Source organism: Pongo abelii, chromosome 3 (genome assembly GCF_028885655.2).
Source record: "Pongo abelii isolate AG06213 chromosome 3, NHGRI_mPonAbe1-v2.0_pri, whole genome shotgun sequence".
Taxonomy (NCBI): domain Eukaryota; kingdom Metazoa; phylum Chordata; class Mammalia; order Primates; family Hominidae; genus Pongo; species Pongo abelii.
The window spans coordinates 119,397,911-119,418,075 of NC_071988.2; the positions used below are offsets into that span (position 1 = coordinate 119,397,911).

Genomic DNA, 20,165 nt, shown 5'->3' on the forward strand with positions numbered 1-20,165 from the left:
TCTGAATTCTGAATCCCAGCTCCATAAGATCTCTGCAAGCTTTCAAATTTTAGTAATTCTAACTTGTGCCTTTTATTCCTCAAGGCTTAATGATGGTGGCATTTCCGGTATCACTACCTCCATGATACCTTAGTGTTCCTTCGCCTTTTCAGCTTTCCAATATCCGTAATTCCTTATACAATTTTATTTCAAAACTACTAGTATGGTTCTATCCTCTGACTAGATCCTGACTGACTATAAGCCCTCTCTACCTAAATATATCTTTATGCATTTTGATCTGCAGTAGCCACCTACTGCACGAGACAAGGAGGGTGTTACTCTAACACCTTTCCAGACTTTCAGATAGAAAATGAAGTTCATACTTCATCATCCCTGGGATTTCTAGACCTAAGTCTGTGATTATCCTACCACTACTTCCCAAACTCCAGTCTTACCAGGGTTCACCCACAATGTGAGAGAGCATAAAACAGACCTCAAATTCAGATCTCAATTCCCTTGCTTTTCTACTTTTTGATCCTTCCATGTCCTTCCCACCCAGGAAAGGCTCTCTCTTTCATTTTAACAGGAGACTTCCCCTATCTTGTACTTTTCCTATTCTCTTTCTCATAGAAACACTCTTATATCTCTGCCATCACCATTAGAAGAACATGCTCCAGCTATCCTGCTGGTCCCAAGAGCCATTATAAAGTCATGGCTCCCCACAACTGTTGTCTCTGAAATGAGCTTTAAGAAATGTTTCAAAAGTAAAACATTTATTCTTTCCACGCCTTTGCATTTCTGACATAGAAATCCTAATCCTCAGCAAGACAAAGGAGCTTCTGGTTTAAAAAGATGAGTTTCACTTTCAAGGAAGTGTGAAAAAGAAAAAGACATCACTAAATTTTAACATGTTCTTCATTAATATTATATTAATAGAATGATGAAAAGAGACATGTTCTTCATTAATATTATATTAATAGAATGATGAAAAGAGACATGTTCTTCATTAATACTATATTAATAGAATGATGAAAAGAGACCATAGGCATCAGATTGACTTAGCTTTGAAACATAACTCTACCATTTTTACAATTTTTATAGCTAACTTACTTATAGCCTACTATAGGCAACACAGTGAAATAAATGTTGTAAGTAATACACTTAATTCTTACCATGGCCCTATCAGGTATGTCTTGTTATCCTTATTTAATAGTTAAGGAAACTGAAATTTACAGAAGTTGCCTAAACTCATGCAACTAGGCAGTGAAGCTGAGATTTAAAAAGTATTTTTCTAATTTCAAAGCTTTTGCTGTTAAACTTTAACCTAGTTTGAGATGATACACAAAATATTTAACAACTCAAATTAACAAATTAATATATAAATCAAAATTTATTTTTAAATTGCTTTTCATTCTCAACTCTATGTATTATAACTGATAAGTGATACAAATGCAGCACAAATTGTTCACTAAATAATTCTAACAAATTTCAAGTCATTTGTTAACTTTTAGAAAATGTTGGTATAATTTTTGTGATATATTTTGTTATGAGTCGTCACTAGCCAATGATTGCCCTTTCTGAGCCATGAATTGACCTAAGAAAGTATATCGAACTCTTCTACTGCCTTTCCCACTAACCTAATAGTCAACTTTCAGTCTCTCAATAACTAAAGGAAACTTTTAACTTCAACAGTATTGTTTATGATGCTGAATCCTCTCTCAGTTTATGCTAAACAATAGTGATTACATTTAAAAAATAGTTATATACCTTATAATAACATCTGAGATCTTTACGCTTATATAGCTTTTTTAAAAATCACAAAAAAAGTTTATAATACTATCATATTCATTTTAGTCAACCCTAATTTTTCAAGCCAGAGGAAAGTGCCATGAAATCACCCTAAAGAGAGTGACTTCTTTTGGATTGCCTCAGTTTGAATTCCGGCTCTGCAACTTAAACTTTAAACTCTGTGCCTCCATTCCTTCATTTTTAAAGATGACCATAACTATAGTACTCAATGAGTTAATATGCATTTGGAATGGTGCCCGGCATAGAATAAGCACTATATAAGCATTAGCTCTTATTTTCATTAATAAAATTAATTTCACCAATGTCTGTGATACACAGTGCTTTGTGGTTTTTAATAATTTAATTCATTAAATGAAGGTGAAATATAACATATTCTCAGGGTGATTCCCCTAACACACACTCAAAACCAAAACATTCAACACAGGCAATCTTCCTTTCAATCCTCTGGTAAGTAGAAAGGGTAAATTTATTTGCATTTCACTTTTAACCTGCATAGGTTGACCACTAGAGTTTTAGTGTATTAATGAATCTTCTTTGAGACTACCCATTACAAGAGTCTTAAACTTGGTTTCCATCTGAGAGGTCCTCCTTGGCCATAAAAATTAAAACCTAAACTCATCTGGTAGGGCAAATGCCCTTATGGTGAAAGTTAGCTTTAGAACTTTACTTGCCACTCCTTAATTTAGCCTGTGTATTGTGCACTCCTTACTTTCTAACTCTTGGAAAAATTCATTAATATGTTTTGTTTCTTTTGTGTAGAAGTTTTGTTATTTTCAGAGAGTGGGTCAATACAGATACCAGTACATCATAATGCCATTCCAAATGCATATTAAATCATTTGAGTACTACTTCTACTTTTATTTTAAAATAATACCTTCACTTCATAAACAAAAATATAATCACATACAAGAGTCTAAAATAAACAGTAAAAATGTCCTCCTTTGACCTATCCCTGGGTCCATTCTAAGAAATAATTCCTTAAAGTAATTAGGTCTTTAAGGGATTTTTGTTGTGGGGTTGTTTTCGTTTTTATTTTGTTTGGTTTAGTTTTGTTGCATGTACCATTACAAGTTTAATATAAGGCCTAATACTGATTCGTGAATTTTTAACATCTGTTAACTCTGCATTATGAAATGAGAAATGTGGAACATATACTCTCTCCCAATCTCTTTATTATTTTATATTAAGGTTTCTAAAGTTTATATTCTGTCTTATAATTAAGTCTTCTTTTATTTGTGTAGTTGATTTAAAATAAACCAATTTTATTTTTTTTAACTGTTATTTTAGGTTCGGGGGTCCATGTGAAGGTTTGTTACATAGGTAAACTTGTACCACAGAGATCTGCTGTACAGATTATTTCACAACCCAGGTATTAAGCCAAGTACCCATTGGTTATCTTTCCTACTCTTATCCCTTCTCCCACCCTCCACCCTCAAGTAGACCCAGTGTCTACTGTTTCCTCCTTTGTGTTTATAAGTAATTATCGTTTAGCTCCCACTTGTGAGAATATGTAGTAGTTGGTTTTCTGTTCCTGCATTAGTTTACTAAGGATAATAGCATCCAGCTCCATTCATGTTCCCACAAAGACATGATCTCATTCTTTTTATGGTTGCATAGTATTCCATGGTGTACATGTACTACATTTTCTTTATCCAATCTGTCATTGATGAGCATTTGGGTTGATTCCATGTCTTTGCTATTGTCAATAGTACTGCAATAAACATTTGCATGCATGTGTCTTTATGGCAGAATAATTTATATTCCTTTGGGAATATACCCAGTAATAAGATTCCTGGGTTGAATGGGATTTCTGTTTTTAGATCTTTGAGGAATTGCTACACTGTCTTCTACAATGGTTGAACTAGTTTACACTCCAACCAACACTCTATAAGCATTCTTTTTTCTCTGCAACCTCACTAGAATCTGTTATTTTTTGACTTCTTAATAATAGCCTTTCTCACTGGTGTCAGATGGTATCTTACTATAGTTTTGATTTGAATTTCTCTAATTATCAGTGATGTTGAACTTTTTCTCAGTTGATTGTTGGCCACATGTATGTCTTCCTTTGATAAATGTCTGTTCATGTCCTTTACCCACTTTTTAATGGGGTTTTGTTTTACTCTTGTAAATTTGTTTAAGTTCCTTATAGATGCTGCATATTAGACCTTTGTCAGATGGGTAGATTGCAAAAATTCCCTCCCATTCTGTAGGCTGTCTGCTCACTCTCTTGACAGTTTCCTTTACTGTGGAGCTCTTAAGTTTAATCAAATCCCATTTTTCAATTTTTTTTTTTTTTTGAGACGGAGTTTTACCCTGTCACCAGGCTGGAGTGCAGTGGCATGATCTCAGCTCACTGCAACCTCTGCCTTCCAGGTTCAAGCGATTCTCCTGCCTCAGCCTCCCGATACCTGGGACTACAGGCACGCACCACCACGCCCAGCTAATTTTTGTATTTTTAGTAGAGACAAGGTTTCACCATGTCGGCCAGGATGGTCTCAATCTCTTGATCTCGCAATCTACCCACCTCAGCCTCCTAAAGTGCTGGGATTACAGGCATGAGCCACTATGCCCAGCCCAATTTTTACTTTTGCTGCAATTACTTTTGGTGTCTTTGTCATGAAATCTTTACCCATTCTTATGTCCAAGATAGTATTGTTGTTCTCAAGGGTTTTTAGAATTTTGGATTGCACATGTAAGTCTTTAATCATCTTCAGTTGTTTTCTGTATATGGTATAAAAAGGGGGTCCAGCTTCATTCTTCTGCATATGGTTAACCAGTTATCCTAGTGTCATTTATTGAATTGGGAATCTTTTCCCCATTGCTTGTTTTTGTCAGATTTGTTGAAGATCAGATGGTTGTAGATGCATGGCCTCATGTCTGGTCTCTCTTTTTTGTTCCACTGGTCTATGTGCCTGTTTTTGCACCAGTACCATGCTGTTTTGGTTACTGCAACCTGGTAGTATAGTTTGAAATCAGGTAACATGATGCCTCCAACTTTGTTCTTTTTGCTTAGGATTGCCTTGGCTATTAAGGCTCTTGTTTGGTTCCATATGAATTTTTAAAGGTTTTTTTCTAGTTCAGGGAAGAATGTCATTGGTAGTTTCATAGAAATAGCATTGAATCCACAAATTGCTTTGGGAAGTATGGCCATTTTAACAATATTGATTCTTCCTATCCATGAGCATCGTATGTTTTTCCATTTGTTTGTGTCTTCTGTCTTCTCTCATTTCTTTGAGCAGTGTTTTGTAATTCTCATTTTAGAGACCTTTCACCTCCCTGGTTAGCTGTATTTCTAGGTATTTTATTCTTTTCGTGGCCTTTGTGAACGAGTTCATTTGTGATTTGGCTCTCAGCTTGACTACTGTTGGTGTATGAAAATATTAATGACATTTGTAGATTGATGTTATATCCTTAAATTTATCTGAAGTTTTCTATTAGCTAAAGGAGCTTTTGGGCCAATACTATGGGATTTTCTAAATATCATCTGCAAACAGATATATTTTGGCTTCCTCTCTTCCTATTTGGATGCCTTTTATTTTTTTCTCCTGCCCGATGGCTCTGGCTAGGACTTCCAATACTATGTTGAATAAAAGTGGTGAGAGAAAGCATCCTTGTCTTGTGACAGTTTTCAAAAGGAATACTTCCAGCTTTTGTGCATTCAGTATAAGGTAGGTTGTGGATTTGTCCTAAATGGCTTTTATTATTTTGAGGAATATTCCTTCAATACCTAGTTTATTGAGAGTTTTTAACATGCAGGGGTGTTGAATTTAATGAGAAGCCTTTCTGAATCTATTGAAATAATCATTTGTCTTTAGTTCGGCTTATGTGATAAATCACATTATCAATTTGCACATATGTTGAAACAACCTTGAATCCTGGAAATAAATCCTGCTTCATCATGGTGGATTACCTTTTAGATATGCTGCTGGATTCAGTTTGCAAGTATTTTGTTGAGGATTTTTGCATCAATGTTCACTAAAGATGTTGGCTTGAAGTTTTTTGTTTTTGGTTTTTTGTTTTTTGTTGTTGTTGTTGTTTTTGTTTTTTGTGTTTTGTTCTTGTGTGTGTGTGTGTGTGTGTGTTTCTGCCAAGTTTTGGCATCAAGATAATCCTGATCTCATAGAATGAGTTGGGAAGTAGTCCCTTCTCCTCAAGTTTTTTGAATAGTTTCTGTAGAAACTGTACCAGCTCTTCTTTGTACATCTGGTAGAATTCAGCTGTGAATCCATCAGGTCTTGGTCTTTTTTTTTTTGGTTGGTAGGCTATTTATTACTGATTCAATTTCAGAACTCCTTATTGGTCTGTGCAGGGAATCAATTTCTTCCTGGATCAAGTCTTGGGAGGATGTATGTGTCCAGGAATTTATCCATCTCTTCTAGGTTTTGTACTTTGTGTGTAGAGATGTTTGTAGTAGTTTCTGATGGCTGATTTTATTTCCGTGGGATCTGTAGTAACATTCCCTTTGTCATTTCTAATTGTGTTAGTTTGAATCTTCTCTCTTTGCTTCATAAGTCTAGCTAGTGGCCTATGTATTTTATTAATTTTTTCAAAAACCAACTCCTGGATTCTTTGATCTTTTGAATGTTTGTTCGTGTCTTGATTTCTTGCAGTTAGATCTGATTTTTGTTATTTTTCATCTTCTACTAGTTTTGGGGTTGATTTATCTTGCTTCTCTAATTTTTCCAGTTGTGAAGTTAGGTTGTTAATTTGAGATTTGTCCAATTTTTTTTTTGAATTTTATTTTAAGTTCTGGGATACATTTGCAGAACATGCTAGTTTGTCACATAGATAAAAGTGTGCCACGTTGGTTTGCTGCACCTATCTACCCATCACCTAGGTATTAAGACTCACATGCATTAGCTATTTTTCCTGATGCTCTCCTTCCCCTGGGCCCCAAACAGGCCCCAGTGTGTGTTGTTCCCCTCCCTGTGTCCATGTGTTCTCATTTTTCAGCTCCCATTTATGAGTGAGAACATGCGGTGTTTGGTTTTCTGTTCCTGTGTTAGTTTGCTGAGAATGATGGCTTCCAGCTCCATCCATGTCCCTGCAAAGGACATAATCTCACTCCTTTTTATGACTGCATAGTATTCCATAGTGTATATGTAATACATTTTCTTTACCCAGTCTATCATTGATGGGTATTTGGGTTGATTCCATGTCTTTGCTATTGTGAATACTGCTGCAATAAAGATATGTGTGGATGTATCTTTATAATAGAATTATTTATATTCCTTTCGATATATATCCAGTAATGGGATTGCCAGATCAATTGGTATTTCTGGTCCTAGATCATTAAGGAATCGCCACACTGTCTTCCACAATGGTTGAACTAATTTACATTCCCACCAACAGCATAAAAGTGTTCCTATTTCTCCAAAGTCTTGCCAGCATCTGTTGTTTCTTGACTTTTTAATAATCACCATTCTGACTGGCGTAAGATGGTATCTTATTGTGGTTTTGATTTGCATTTTTCTAATGGTCAGTGATGTTGAGCTTTTTTTCATTTGTTTTTTGGCCACATAAATGTCTTCTTTTGAGAATTCTCGGTTCACGTCCTTTGCCCACTTTTTGATGGGGTTGTTTTTTCTTGTAAATTTGTTTAAGTTCCTTGTAAATTCTGGATATTAGACCTTTGTCAGGCGGGTAGATCAAAAAAATTTTCTCCCATTCTCTAGGTTGCCTGTTCACTCTGATGAAAATTTCTTTTGGTGTGCAGAAGCTCTTTAGTTTAATTAGATCCCATTTGTCAATTTTTTCTTTTGTTGAAACTGCTTTTGGTGATTTCATCATAAAATCTTTGCCCAAGCCTATGTCCAGAATGTTATTGCCTAGATTTTCCCCTAGGGTTTTTATGGTTTTGGGTTTTACATTTAAGTCTTTAATCCACCTTGAGTTAATTTTTGTATAAGGTGTAAGGAAGGGATCCAGTTTCAATTTTCTGTATATGGCTGGCCAGTTTTCCCAGCACCATTTATTAAATAGGGAATTCTTTCCCCCTTGCTTGTTTTTGTCAGGTTTGTCAAAGACCAGATGGTTGTAGATATGTGGTCTTATTTCTGAGATCTCTATTCTGTTCCGTTGATCTATGCATCTCCTTTAGTCCCAGTACTATGCTGTTTTGGTTACTGTAGCCTTGTAGTGTAGTTTGAAGTCAGGCAGTGTGATGCCTCCAGCTTTGCTCTTTTTGCTTGGAATTGTCTTGGCTGTATGGGCTCTTTTTTTTTGTTCGATATAAAGTTTAAAGTAGTTTTTTCTAATTCTGTGAAGAATGTCAATGGTAGTTTGATGGGAATAGCATTGAATCTATAAATTACTTTGGACAGTATGGCTGTTTTCATGACATTGATTCTTCCTAACCATGAGGATGGAATGTATTTCCGTTTGTTTGTGTCCTCTCTTATTTTCTTGAGCAGTGGTTTGTAGTTCCCCTTAAAGTGGTCCTTCACATTCCCTGTTAGCTGTATTCCCAGGTATTTTATTTTTTTGTAGCAAGTGTGAATGGGAGTTATTCATGATTTGGCTCTGTGCTTGTCTATTGTTGGTGTATAGGAATACTTGCGATTTTTGCACATTGATTTTGTATCCTGAGACTTTGCTGAAGTTTCTTTCAGCTTAAGGAGATTTGGGCTGAGACAATGGGGTTTTCTAGATATAGGATCATATTGTCTGCAAACAGAGACAATCTGACTTCCTCTCTTCCTAGTTGAATACCCTTTATTTCTTTCTCTTACCTGATTGTCTTGGCCAGAACTTCAAATACTATGTTGAACAGGAGTGGTGAGAGAGGGCATCCTCATCTTGTGCCAGTTTTCAAGGAGAATGCTTCCAGCTTTCGCCTATTCAGTATATAAGCTGCAGGTATGCCATAAATGGCTCTTATTATTTTGAGATATGTTCTGTCAATACCTAGTTTATTGAGGGTTTTTAACATGAGGGGTGTTGAATTTTATCGAAGGCCTTTTCTGTGTTTATTGAAATAATAATATAGTTTTTTCATTAGTTCTGATTATGTGATGAATTACACTTAACATTTTGCGTATGTTGAACCAGCCCTGAATCCCAGGGATGAAGCCAACATGACCGTGGTGGATAAGCTTTTTGATGTGCTGGTTTTAGTTTGCCAATATTTTATTGAGGGTTTTTGCATCTATGTTCATCAGGGATATTGGCCTGAAGTTTTCTTTTTTTGTTTTGTCTCTGACAAGTTTTGGTATCAGGATGATGCTGGCCTCATAAAATTAGTTAAGGAGAAGCCCCGCCTTTTCAGTTGTTTGGAATCATTTTAGAAGAAATGGTACCAGCTCCTCTTTGTACCTCTGGTAGAATTTGTCTGTGAATTCATCTGATACTGGGCTTTTATTGGTTGATAGGCTATTTATTACTGCCTCAATTTCAGAACTTGTTATTGGTCTATTCAAGGATTTGACTTCTTGCTGCTGTAGCATGGTGTGGTGTATGTGTCCAGGAATTCATCCATTGCTTCTAGATTTTCTAGTTTATTTGCATAGAGGTGTTTATAGTATTCTCTAATGGTTGTTATATTTCTGTGGGGTCAATGGTGATATCCTTTTTATCATTTTTTATTGTGCCCACTTGATTCTTCTCTTTTTTCTTCTTTATTACGCTAGCTAAATTAACTTTGCCCACAAGTTAATGCAGTTTCTTCATAGTTTCATTAATTTTTTCAAAAACCCAGCTCCTGGATTCATCAATTTTGGAAGAATTTTTCGCATCTCCATCTCCTTCACTTCCACTCTGATCTTAGTTCTTTCTTGTCTTCTGCTAGCTTTTGGATTTGTTTGCTCTTGCTTCTCTAGTTGTTTTACTTGTAATGTTAGGGTGTCAATTTGAGATCTTTCTAGCTTTCTGATGTGGGCACTTAGTGCTAGAAGTTTCCCTCGTAACACTGCTTTAGCTGCTTTCCAGAGATTCTTGTACATTGTCTCTTTGTTTTCATTGGTTTCAAAGAACTTCTTGATTTCTGCCTTAATTTCATTATTTACCCAGGAATTATTCAGGAGCAGGATGTTCAATTTCGATGTAGTTGTGCGGTTTTTAGTGAGTTTCTTAATCCTGAGTTCTAATTTGATTGCTCTGTGGTCTGAGAGACTGTTTTGTCTGATTTCCGTTCTTTTGCATTTGCTGAGGAGTGTTTTACTTTCAACTATGTGATCGATTTTAGAGTAAGTTGTGTGTGGCACTGAGAAGAATGTCTATTCTGTTGTTTTGGGGTGGAGAGTTCTGTAGATATCTATCAGTTACACTAGATCCAGAGCTGAGTACAAGTCCTGACTATCCTTGTTAATTTTCTGTCTCAATGATCTGTCTAATGTTTACAGTGAGGTGTTAAAGTCTCCCACTATTATTGTATGGGACTCTAAGTCTCTTCGTAGGTCTCTAAGAACTTGCTTTATGAATCTGGGTGCTCCTGTATTGGGTGCATATATATTTAGGATAGTTAATTCTTCTTATTAAATTCATCCCTTTACTGTTATGTAATGCACCTCTTTGTCTTTTTATCTTTGTTGGCTTTAAAGTCTGTTTTGTCAGAGACTAGGATTGCAACCCCTGCTTTTTTCTGTTTCCCATTTGCTTGGTAAATTTTTCTCCATCCCTTTATTTTTAGTCTAAGTGTGTCTTTCTGCATGAGATGTGTCTCTTGAATACAGCACACTGATGATTTGGGACACTACCCAATTTGCCAGTCTGTGCTTTTTAACTGGAGCATTTAGACCATTTACATTTAAGGTTAACATTGTTATGTTATTAAATTCGATCCTGTCATCATGATGCTAGCTGGTTATTTTGCCCACAAATTAATGCAGTTTCTTCCTAGTTTCATTGGTCTTTGTACTTCAATGTGTTTTTACAGTGGCTGGTACCAGTTTTACCTTTCCTTATTCAGTGCTTCCTTCAGGAGATCTTGCAAGGCAGGCCTGGTGGTGATGAATTCTCTCAGCATTTGCTTGTCTGAAAATGATTTTATTTCTCCTTCACTTATAAAGCTTAGTTTGGCCAGATATGAAATTCTGGGTTGAAAATTCTTTTCTTTAAGAACGTTGAACATTGGCCCCCACTCTCTTCTGGCTTGCAGTGTTTCTGCTGAGAGTTTCACTGTTAGTCTAACAGGCTTCCCTTTGTAGGTGACCTGGCCTTTATATCTGACTGCCCTTAACATTTTGTTTTTCATTTCAACCTTAGAGAATCTGATGATTATGTGTCTTGGGGGTGGATCTTCTCATGGAGTATGTTATTGGGGTTCTCTGGATTCCTGAATTTGAATGTCAGCCTGTCTTGCTAAGTTGGGGAATTTCTCCTGGATGATATCCTGAAGTGTGTTTTTCAACTTGGATCATTCTCCCTGTCTCTTTCAGGTACTCTAATCAGTCATAGGTTCAGTCTTTTTTCATAGTCCCAAGGTTCTTGGGGGTTTTGTTTGTTCCTTTTAATTCTTTTTTCTCTAAACTTGTTTTCCTGCCTTATTTCAGCAAGACAGTCTTCAAGTTCTGATATTCTTTCTTCTGCTTGATCGATTCAGCTATTTATACTTGCATTATAAAGTTCTTGTGTTTGCATTATAAAGTTCTTGTGGTGTGTTTTTCAGCTCCATCAGGCCATTTATGTTCCTCTCTAAACTGGTCATTCTAGCTAGCAGCTCCTGTTACCTTTTATCTTGGTTCTCAGCTTCTTTGCATTGGCTTAGAACATGCTCCTTTACCTCAGCAAAGTATGTTATTATCCACCTTTCTAAAGGCTACTTCTGTAATTCATCTGTCTCATCCTCTGTCCAGTTCTGTGCCCTTGCTAAAGAGGTGTTATGATCATTTCGAGAAGAAGAGGCACTCTGTCCTTTTGAATTTTCATGGTTTTTTGTTAATTCTTTCTCATCTTCGTGAGTTTGTCTAGTGTCAAGCTTTCAGGCTGCTGACCTTTGGATGAGGTTTTTGCAGGAACTTTTTTGTTGATGCTGTTATTGTTGCTTTCTGTTTGTTTGTTTTCCTTTGAATAGTCAGGTCCCTCTTCTGTAGGGCTGCTGTGGTTTGCTGAGGGTTCACTTAAGCCTCTATTCATCTGGGTCCCTCCTGCACATGGAGATGTCACCTGAGGAGGCTGGAGAAGAGCAAAGATGGGTGCCTGCTCTTTCCTCTGGGATCTCTGACCTCAAGGGGCACCAACCTAATGTCAGTAGGAACACTCCTGTTTAGGGTGTCTGCTGACCCCTGTTGGGGGCTCTTGCCCAACTGGGGTGGGTGCAGGAACCAAGACCCATTTAACAAAGCCCTTTGGCTGTCGCTTGGTTGAGAGGGTATACTGCACTTGGGGCAAACCCACTCATCTGGGCTGCCAGATTCCTCAGAGCTAGCAGGAAGGAAGACGTAGTCTGCAGGTCCACAGAGACCATGGCCACCCCTTCTCCTAGGGGTTCAGACCCAAGGAAATCAGAGTTCTGCCCCTAAGCCCCCGGCTGGAGTTGCAGGAGTTCCTGCAGGGAGGCCCCACCCAGAGAGCAGGGATGGGTCAGGATCTGACCTACGAAGGCAGCATACTGTGCTGTGGGGAATATCTCCTGGAACCAAGTAGTCTAGTCTCCCTGGCACCAGCGGGAAAAAAACAGCTGCCTGGAGCTATCGCGATGGCTGCTGTCCAGCACCCCCGAGAGTCCAGTGTCTTAAGCTGCCAGCAGCCACAGTGATGGCTGCCATCCCTCCCCTGGGAAGCTGAGCTGTCTTAGGCAGCTGGCAGCTGCAGTGATAATGGCTATCCCTCCCTCGGGGAGCTCAATTGTCTTAGGCAGTCAGCAGCTGCAGTGATGGCTACTGCCTTTCCCCCATGGAGCTCAGAAGGCTTAGACAGCAGGCAGCCACAGTGATGATGGCCACCCACCCCACCCCAGGAACTCTTAGCCAGATTCCAGGCAATTGACTGTTGAGAATCTGCTCAGCTCTGTGGTTGTGACCTAAGGCCCTGGTGGCATGGGCTCACAAGTGGGATCTTCTGAACTGTGGGTTGCACAGATCTGTGGAAAAACCAGAGCTTCCCAGGCTGGATGGCACACTCACTCACTGCCTCCCTTGGCTGGTGCTGGAGGTGCCCCTTGCCCCACGTGGCTCTCAGGTGGGCCGACACACCACCCTGCTTTTCGTTGCTCTCCATTGGTCATGCGAACTACCTGGTCAGTCCTGATGAAAGAACCTTGATACCTTGGTTGCCAGTATAGGATTCACATGCTGTTTTGATTCTTCTCAGTGGGAGCCTCTGACCACCAGTGCTTCTAGTAGGCCATCTTGGGTATGCCCCTCCTTTTCAACTTTTTGATGTAGAAATTCAATACTATGAATTTTCCTCTTAACACTGCCTTAGCTGTATCTCAGAGTTCTGGTATGTGTTATCTTTGTTCTCATTATTTTCAAATAACTTCTTGATTTCTGCCTTAATTTCATTATTTACCCAAAAGTCATTCAGAAGCATGTTGTTTAATTTCCATATAATTGCATGATTTTGAGTGACTTTTTTATAGTCTTGACATCTATTTTTATCACACTGTGGTCCAAGGATGTGTTTGGTATGATTTCAGTTCTCTTACATTTGTTGAAGATTGTTTTATGTCCAATGATGTGGTCAATTTCAGAGTATGTGCCATGTGGCAATAAGAGGAGTATATATTCTCTTGTTTGGGGGTGGAGAGTTCTGAAAAGGTCTATCAGATCCATTTGGTCCAACGTTGCGTTTAACTCCTGAATATCTTTGTTAATTTTCTGACTCAATGATCTGCCTAATACTGTCAGTGGGGTATTGAAGTTTTACTGTGTGGGAGTCTATGTCTCTTTGTAGGTCTCTAAGAATGTGCTTTATAAATCTGAGTTCTCTTTGTTGGGTGCATATATATTTAGAATAGCTAGGTCTTCTTGTTGAATTGAAACCTTTACCATTATGTAATGCCCTTCTTTGGCATTTCTGATCTCTGTTGGTCTGAAATCTGTTTTGTCTGAAATTAAGATTGCAACCCCTGCTTTTTTTCTGTTTTCTGTTTGCTTTGTAGATTTTCCTCCATCCCTTTATTTTGAGCCTATGAGAGTCATTACATGTGAGATGGGTCACTTGAAAACAGCATACAATTGGGTCTTGCTTTTTTATCCAGCTTGCCTTTCTGTGCCTTTTAACTGGGACATTTAGCCCATTTACATTCAAAGTTAGTATTGATATGTATGGATTTGATCCTGGCATTGTGCTGTTAGCTGGTTATTATGTTGGCTTGTTCATGTGGTTATTTTACAATCACACTGGTCCTGTGTGTTTAAATGTGTTTCATATTAGCTGGTAGTGGTGTTTCCTTTCTATACATGGAGCTTCTTTCAAGATCTCTTGTAAGGCAGGTCTGCTGGTAATGAACTCCCTCAACATCTACCTATATGAAAAGAACCTTATTTCTCCTTCACTTAGGAATCTTAACTTAGCTGGATATAAAATTCTTGGTTGCAGATTTTTTTCTTTAAGAAAGTTGAATATAGGCCCCCAGACTCTTGGTTTATAGGGTTTCAGCTGAGAGGTCGGCTGTTGGCCTCATGGAGATCCCTGTGTAGGTAACCTGCTCTTTCTCTCTAGGTGCGTTTAACATTCTTTCTTTCATTTCAACCTTGGAAAATCTGAGGATTCTTTGTCTCAGGGATGATCTTCTTGTGTAGCATCTTGCAGAAGTTATATGTATTTCCTGAATTTGACTGTTGGCCTCTCTAGCAAAATTGAGAAAGTAGTCATGGATGATATCCTTAAATATGTTTTCCAAGTTGTTTGCTTTTTTCCCTTCCCTTTCAGGGATGCCACTGATTCACAGACTTGGCCTCTCAAAATAATCCCATACTTCTTGGAGGTTTTGTTCATTCCTTTTTGTTCTTTTTTCTCTGATTTTGTCTGACTGTCTTATTTCAGAAAACCAGTCTTCAAATTCTAAGATTCTTTCCACAGCTTGGTTTATTCTGCTATTAATACTTGCAATTCCATTGTGAAATTCTTGTATTGTGTTATTCACCTCTGTTAGACCTGTTAGGTTCTTTTTTATACTAGCTATTTCATCCTTCAGCTCCTGTATCACTTTATTGTGATTTTAAAATAAACCAATTTTAAAGCAGGATTTATATTATCATTATTATTCCCTACAGAGCCAAGTAGTGTGGCCATACACAAGTAATAAATTTTATGTCATCAAATTCCTGCCTCTTGAAGAATATGTCATACATGAGCTAAAATGACTTCTTCATTAATTAGTTTTCACTTTACTTTGTCTAGGAAATGCTCGGCTCATATTCATCTTTGTCTTTATGTCACCCTTCTTTTGTTTCCTTTTTTTATTTCGCTGGAGCAACTCCACATATGAAGATATAGAGTTACTAAACTTTTTGAACTATTGCATGTCAGAAAATTATTTTCTTGATTCATTTAATTGAAACTTTAGGTAGAGGGAGAACTCTATATCCAAAATCATTTCCCCTGAGAAATTTAAGAAAATATTACTTCATCATCTTCTAGCCTTGAAATGTGGCTAATGTTGCTAAGCTAGTACCTGACATAAGTTATATTTCTCATCCCTTTGTGGGTTACCCAGTGACTTTACTCTGTGGAAGCTTCAAGGATATTTTCTTTAGTTAGGATCTTCTGAAAATGAAAAAAAAAGTGAAAAGGACATAGGTATTTTTATATTTATCCTCCTTGGCATTCTATTGAACTCCTCAAATCAATAACTTATGTTTTTATTCAGCTTGAAACAACTTTCTGTTTTCTATATCAAATAATTATTGTCTCAGCATTCTGCTTCTAGAATGCTCAGTAAACATGTTTGGTTTATGTTCATCCTCCATTTGTCATATTTTCTTTCTATTTATAATCATCTAATGCTTATGTCATGGTTTTTTTAAAAGAATAAAAAATATTTCCCTGGAATGTTGTAAAAGAAATAAGTCTTTCACATGAAACCAGAAGTCTGGAAGGGAGCTATATTTTTTATGCAAAGATACAACTTGGAAAATTAAGCTATCAAATCATCCTTTAAGACTGCAGCATATCCATAAGTAAAATACCTGGGAGGTAAATTTTATTTTTATTTAAAGTAAATAATAAAATTAATTCCATTACTTCATACATTTGAGATATTATTTCAATTTTATTTTGAGATCAATAATTTGGATTTTTCATTACATACACATTATACACCCACCTGTTTGAAGTGCATTATCATTTGCAAAAGAGATTTAAAAACTAAGCTTTCTATGTGACTAAACTATTCTGCTTCTTGGGTAACCAGAGTCCCACTGAATAATTTTAATTGCAAATGTTTCATGCCAGAAAAGAGAACACTAAAAAGAAGTTTTTAGATCTAAAGAGGGACAAAGTTAAAAGAAAAATATGTAAATTGAGTCAAAAATATTGGTGAAGCAACTTGTCTTCCTTTAGAGCAGATGTGCACCATCTTTTTTCACTACAAACATAAAGTTTAATAACATATATATGTATATGCATATATGTGTGTACATATATATGTATATGCATATATGTGTGTACATATATATATATATATGTACACACATATATATATATATATATATGTACACACATATATATATATATACATACACACTGCCTTCCTATGGATGCTTTCAGAAATTTCCATTGTTTTTTCCTACTACCTGTGATATTATGATAGAAATAACTTTGAATCCATTCAGTGATTCCTAAGCATAAAAGCATTATATTAGTAACAAATTAGTCATGGCATATTTCACAATGGATCCTGAGGTGTGTACAACAATGACTCACTTGAAAAATACAGTTGAACTCTAAAATTCCTCAAGATGAAGAAATAATCCATTAAAACAGCACCATTAGTTAAAAATTACTCAGAATCTACTACATGTAAAGAATATAGCTAGATGATTTTAAACTGTCTTTTGAATTTATAATTACAAAAATCTCATAGAATAGAACCTGATGCTAATTTTGACTACATCTCAGATTCCAACAATGCCTCAGAAAAAAAAATAAGTCCACTCCTGAACAGCTTTCCCCAAATTAATCTAATTCCTACGATTTCCAAGACATTCAGAGTTATATTAACTAGCATTGCATTTGTCATTCCCTTAAATTAGTTCATCATGATCTTGTACCAGTTATTTTACAATCAAAAACATTACAAATCAACTGTTGGCATTATCTCACGTGGCAGAATTTTATTTCAGCAAGCTATACTCTGTTTTCATTGATTAGCTACATTTTAAACCTTGTTTAATAATCCTGTTTTGAAATTTCTTATTAACAATATCTTCTCAAGATAGGCCAATTTCTACAAAAATGTATTTTAATAACACCTTGTTCACAAAAGGCTACACTGTAACATTTGTCTTTGTCTGTTTGGGGTGCTATAACAAAATACCATAAACTGGGTAGCTTGTAAACGAAATTTGTTTCTCACAGGTCTGCAGGCTGGAAAGTCCAACATCAAGGCACAAAAAGACTCAGTATCTGGAGAGGACCTGCTTCCTCATAGACAGTACCTTCTCTGAGTCCTCATGGTAAAAGGGGCAAACGAGCCTGCCTGGGCCTATTTTATAAGAGTACTACCCAAAACTTAAAGTATAATAATAATAAAAAAAATTTTAAAAAATAATTAAGCATTCCATGGTTGTTTAAATGCAGGTTCTATAATGTTACATGGAAATTGGAATTGAATGTTAGTGTTGGTTATAACTGAAATTTTTTTTCATTTTAAACTGTCAAGTTAGTGACTGTAAAGGAAAGAGGTGTTGTTCGTATTGTTGTTTTTAATCACTTGTTCATCTAAAGAGAAATACTACAGATTCTAATAACGTTAAAAGTAAAAAAAAAAAATCACCAAATATAGCTCAGACAAAATTGAATGCATGTCAAATCACCATGTGACTATTAAAGAAATGCCTCAGCAGAGAAAAAAAAAAAAAAAAAAAAAAAAAAGAGTACTAATCTCATTTATGAGGTCTCCACCCTCATGACATAATCATCTCCCAGAAAGTGCCACCTCCTAATAGCATCACCTTGGGAGTTAGGATTTCAACATATGAATTTTAAGAGGATACAAACATTTAGACTCTAGCAACATTATCACTGGATCCAACTTTTTAACTCTAAATTTTACTTCGATATATTTGTAAATTCAATCTGAATTACTCAACTACTCATTTTTTAATTTAATCTGCTTTATTGCTTTCAATTTACTCACTATTAGGAACTTATTTAAAAAAATTGAAATTCAGAAAAATTTATAGCCCTACCATTTAACATACAGGTTAACAGGAATAAAAACAAATCACTCAGGAGTCTTAAATTTCAAGATGAATTCACATTGAAAAGAGAAAACATTTGCACTATGAGTAAAATGAGTTGAACCTAGTAAATCTTTTACTCCATATACAACACAGCAAGTTCAGCTTTCATATGTGTCCTAAGAATGAACGTTCTCTGACCCTACAAGTGATGTTCCATGTAATAATCTCTCATACAGCAATTCTGGACTTTGGCATAGCTTGAAGAATTTTGTTGAACTTTAAAAATATAAAAGTATCAGTCTAGCCAAGGAGGTTACAGCACGCTACCAGTTACCTCACTCAGGTCCTAATATAATGTTTATGTTATGCAGCCTCCTCCATGATTTCTAGATAATGAAAATATTTGATTGTAGGAGTCTTCTTACCATATCTGGTACTTTCATAGTTCTTTCGGCTCTTGACAAGAAAGCAGCATATTTGTTAGTCAAGTTAGGTAATTCATCAGAAATTCCACCACCCTGTGAATGCCAAAATGCCTGTTGAAAGAAGGGGTTAAAAAGAGTACATCATTTATTTTTATCAATACAAGAGGCACCATAAATAATTAGTTTGCAATGAAGGTCTTCAATATTATCTGGCATTAAATAAAGACACATATTCATAAAAAAATAAAATTTTCAAAATATGACACAGAAATAAAAACCTGTAAGTCAATGAGATATTAAAATGGAAAAAGAATTGATTATATGAACCTCTAGGTAAGTACAACGGATCTGCACACATTACTTAAACATATTAGCTATGTTCTATTTCATAACCAGCAAGTCCTGTCTCAATAATATATTAGTATAAGATATTTAGCCAATTATATAGTATTATTTAACAATTTATTATTAATAAAAACATATTTACATTTAACCATTTAATTATGTGGCAATTCTGGGTTAATATATTTTCTAAGCAAAATGATCCACTCACAGTCTTAAATATCATAATTCTTTTTATGCATTGAAGATTTAAATTAATAGGCTAGAGGAATCTAGTAATACAATATTTTAATGAGCAATTAATCTTTGTGATACTCTTTCTAATTTGTCATACAATTTATTTGTATTCATTTAATTAAATAGAATAAACAGCAGCAACATCCTTTGTATATGCAAAAGGGATAAGAATCTATTTTCCCATTTTTTTACACATTTTATTGTTTTTGTTTCACAATTTGATATTCACAGTTAATATTTGAGAATTTGACACATAGTAGTGAATAGATATATTTCTTTCTTGGCCCATTTTTTGGTAACATTAATTTACTAAAACATCCATTACCCACCTAATGTATCTGTGACATGATCTGCCTCTCTACCCAAAATGCTGAAGATGGCACTTCTCCACTTTTTTCCACATGATATTATTCCAACCTATCCACTCCAGATAATACAGGTAGCTTCTATCACTTTCAAAAATAGAACAATCACAGTCACATCTTTTAAAAATGTGAAAGCCTTTGAATATAGAACATCTAAGCCAGCATTATTATTTTTGTGTGGTTTTTAAATTGTTTGAAGCTGAAAAATAACTTATTTTTATAATAATTTTTATTTCGATAGCTTTTGGGGTACAAGTGGTTTTTCCTTACATGGATATATAGTACAGTGGTGAATTCTTAGATTTTAGTGCACCCATCACCCAAGTAGTGTACATTGTACCCAATAAGTAGTTTTTTATCCCTATTCTCCTCCCACCCTCCCCTTTCTGAGTCTCCAAAGTCCATTATATCACTCTGCGTGCCTTTGCGTACCCATGGCTTAGCTCTCACTTATCAGCGAAAACATACAGTACTTGGTTTTTCATTCCTGAGTTACTTCACTTAGAATAACGGCCTCCAGCTCCATCCAAGTTGCTGCAGAAGATATTATGTTATTCTTTTTTATGGCTGAGTAGTATTCCATGGTGTATATATACCACATTTTCTTTATCCACTCATTGGTCAATGGGCACTAAGATTGGTTCCACATCTTTGCAAATGGGAATTAGGCTACAATAAACATACACATGCAGGTGTCTTTTTAATGTATTGACTTATTT

General features: G+C 35.9%; 1 protein-coding gene across 9 annotated transcripts in view; it reads right to left on the reverse strand.

Annotated features, from left to right (window-relative positions):
- STPG2 (sperm tail PG-rich repeat containing 2) overlaps positions 1 to 20,165 on the reverse strand; it is a 706,287-nt gene that overhangs the window by 480,969 nt on the left and 205,153 nt on the right. For all 9 annotated transcript variants that reach the window (XM_063723541.1, XM_063723540.1, XM_054554207.2 and 6 more), the window contains one exon: positions 18,503 to 18,613. In XM_063723541.1, coding sequence (XP_063579611.1) covers positions 18,503 to 18,613 — 111 coding nt within the window. The remainder of the gene's footprint in view (positions 1 to 18,502; positions 18,614 to 20,165) is intronic.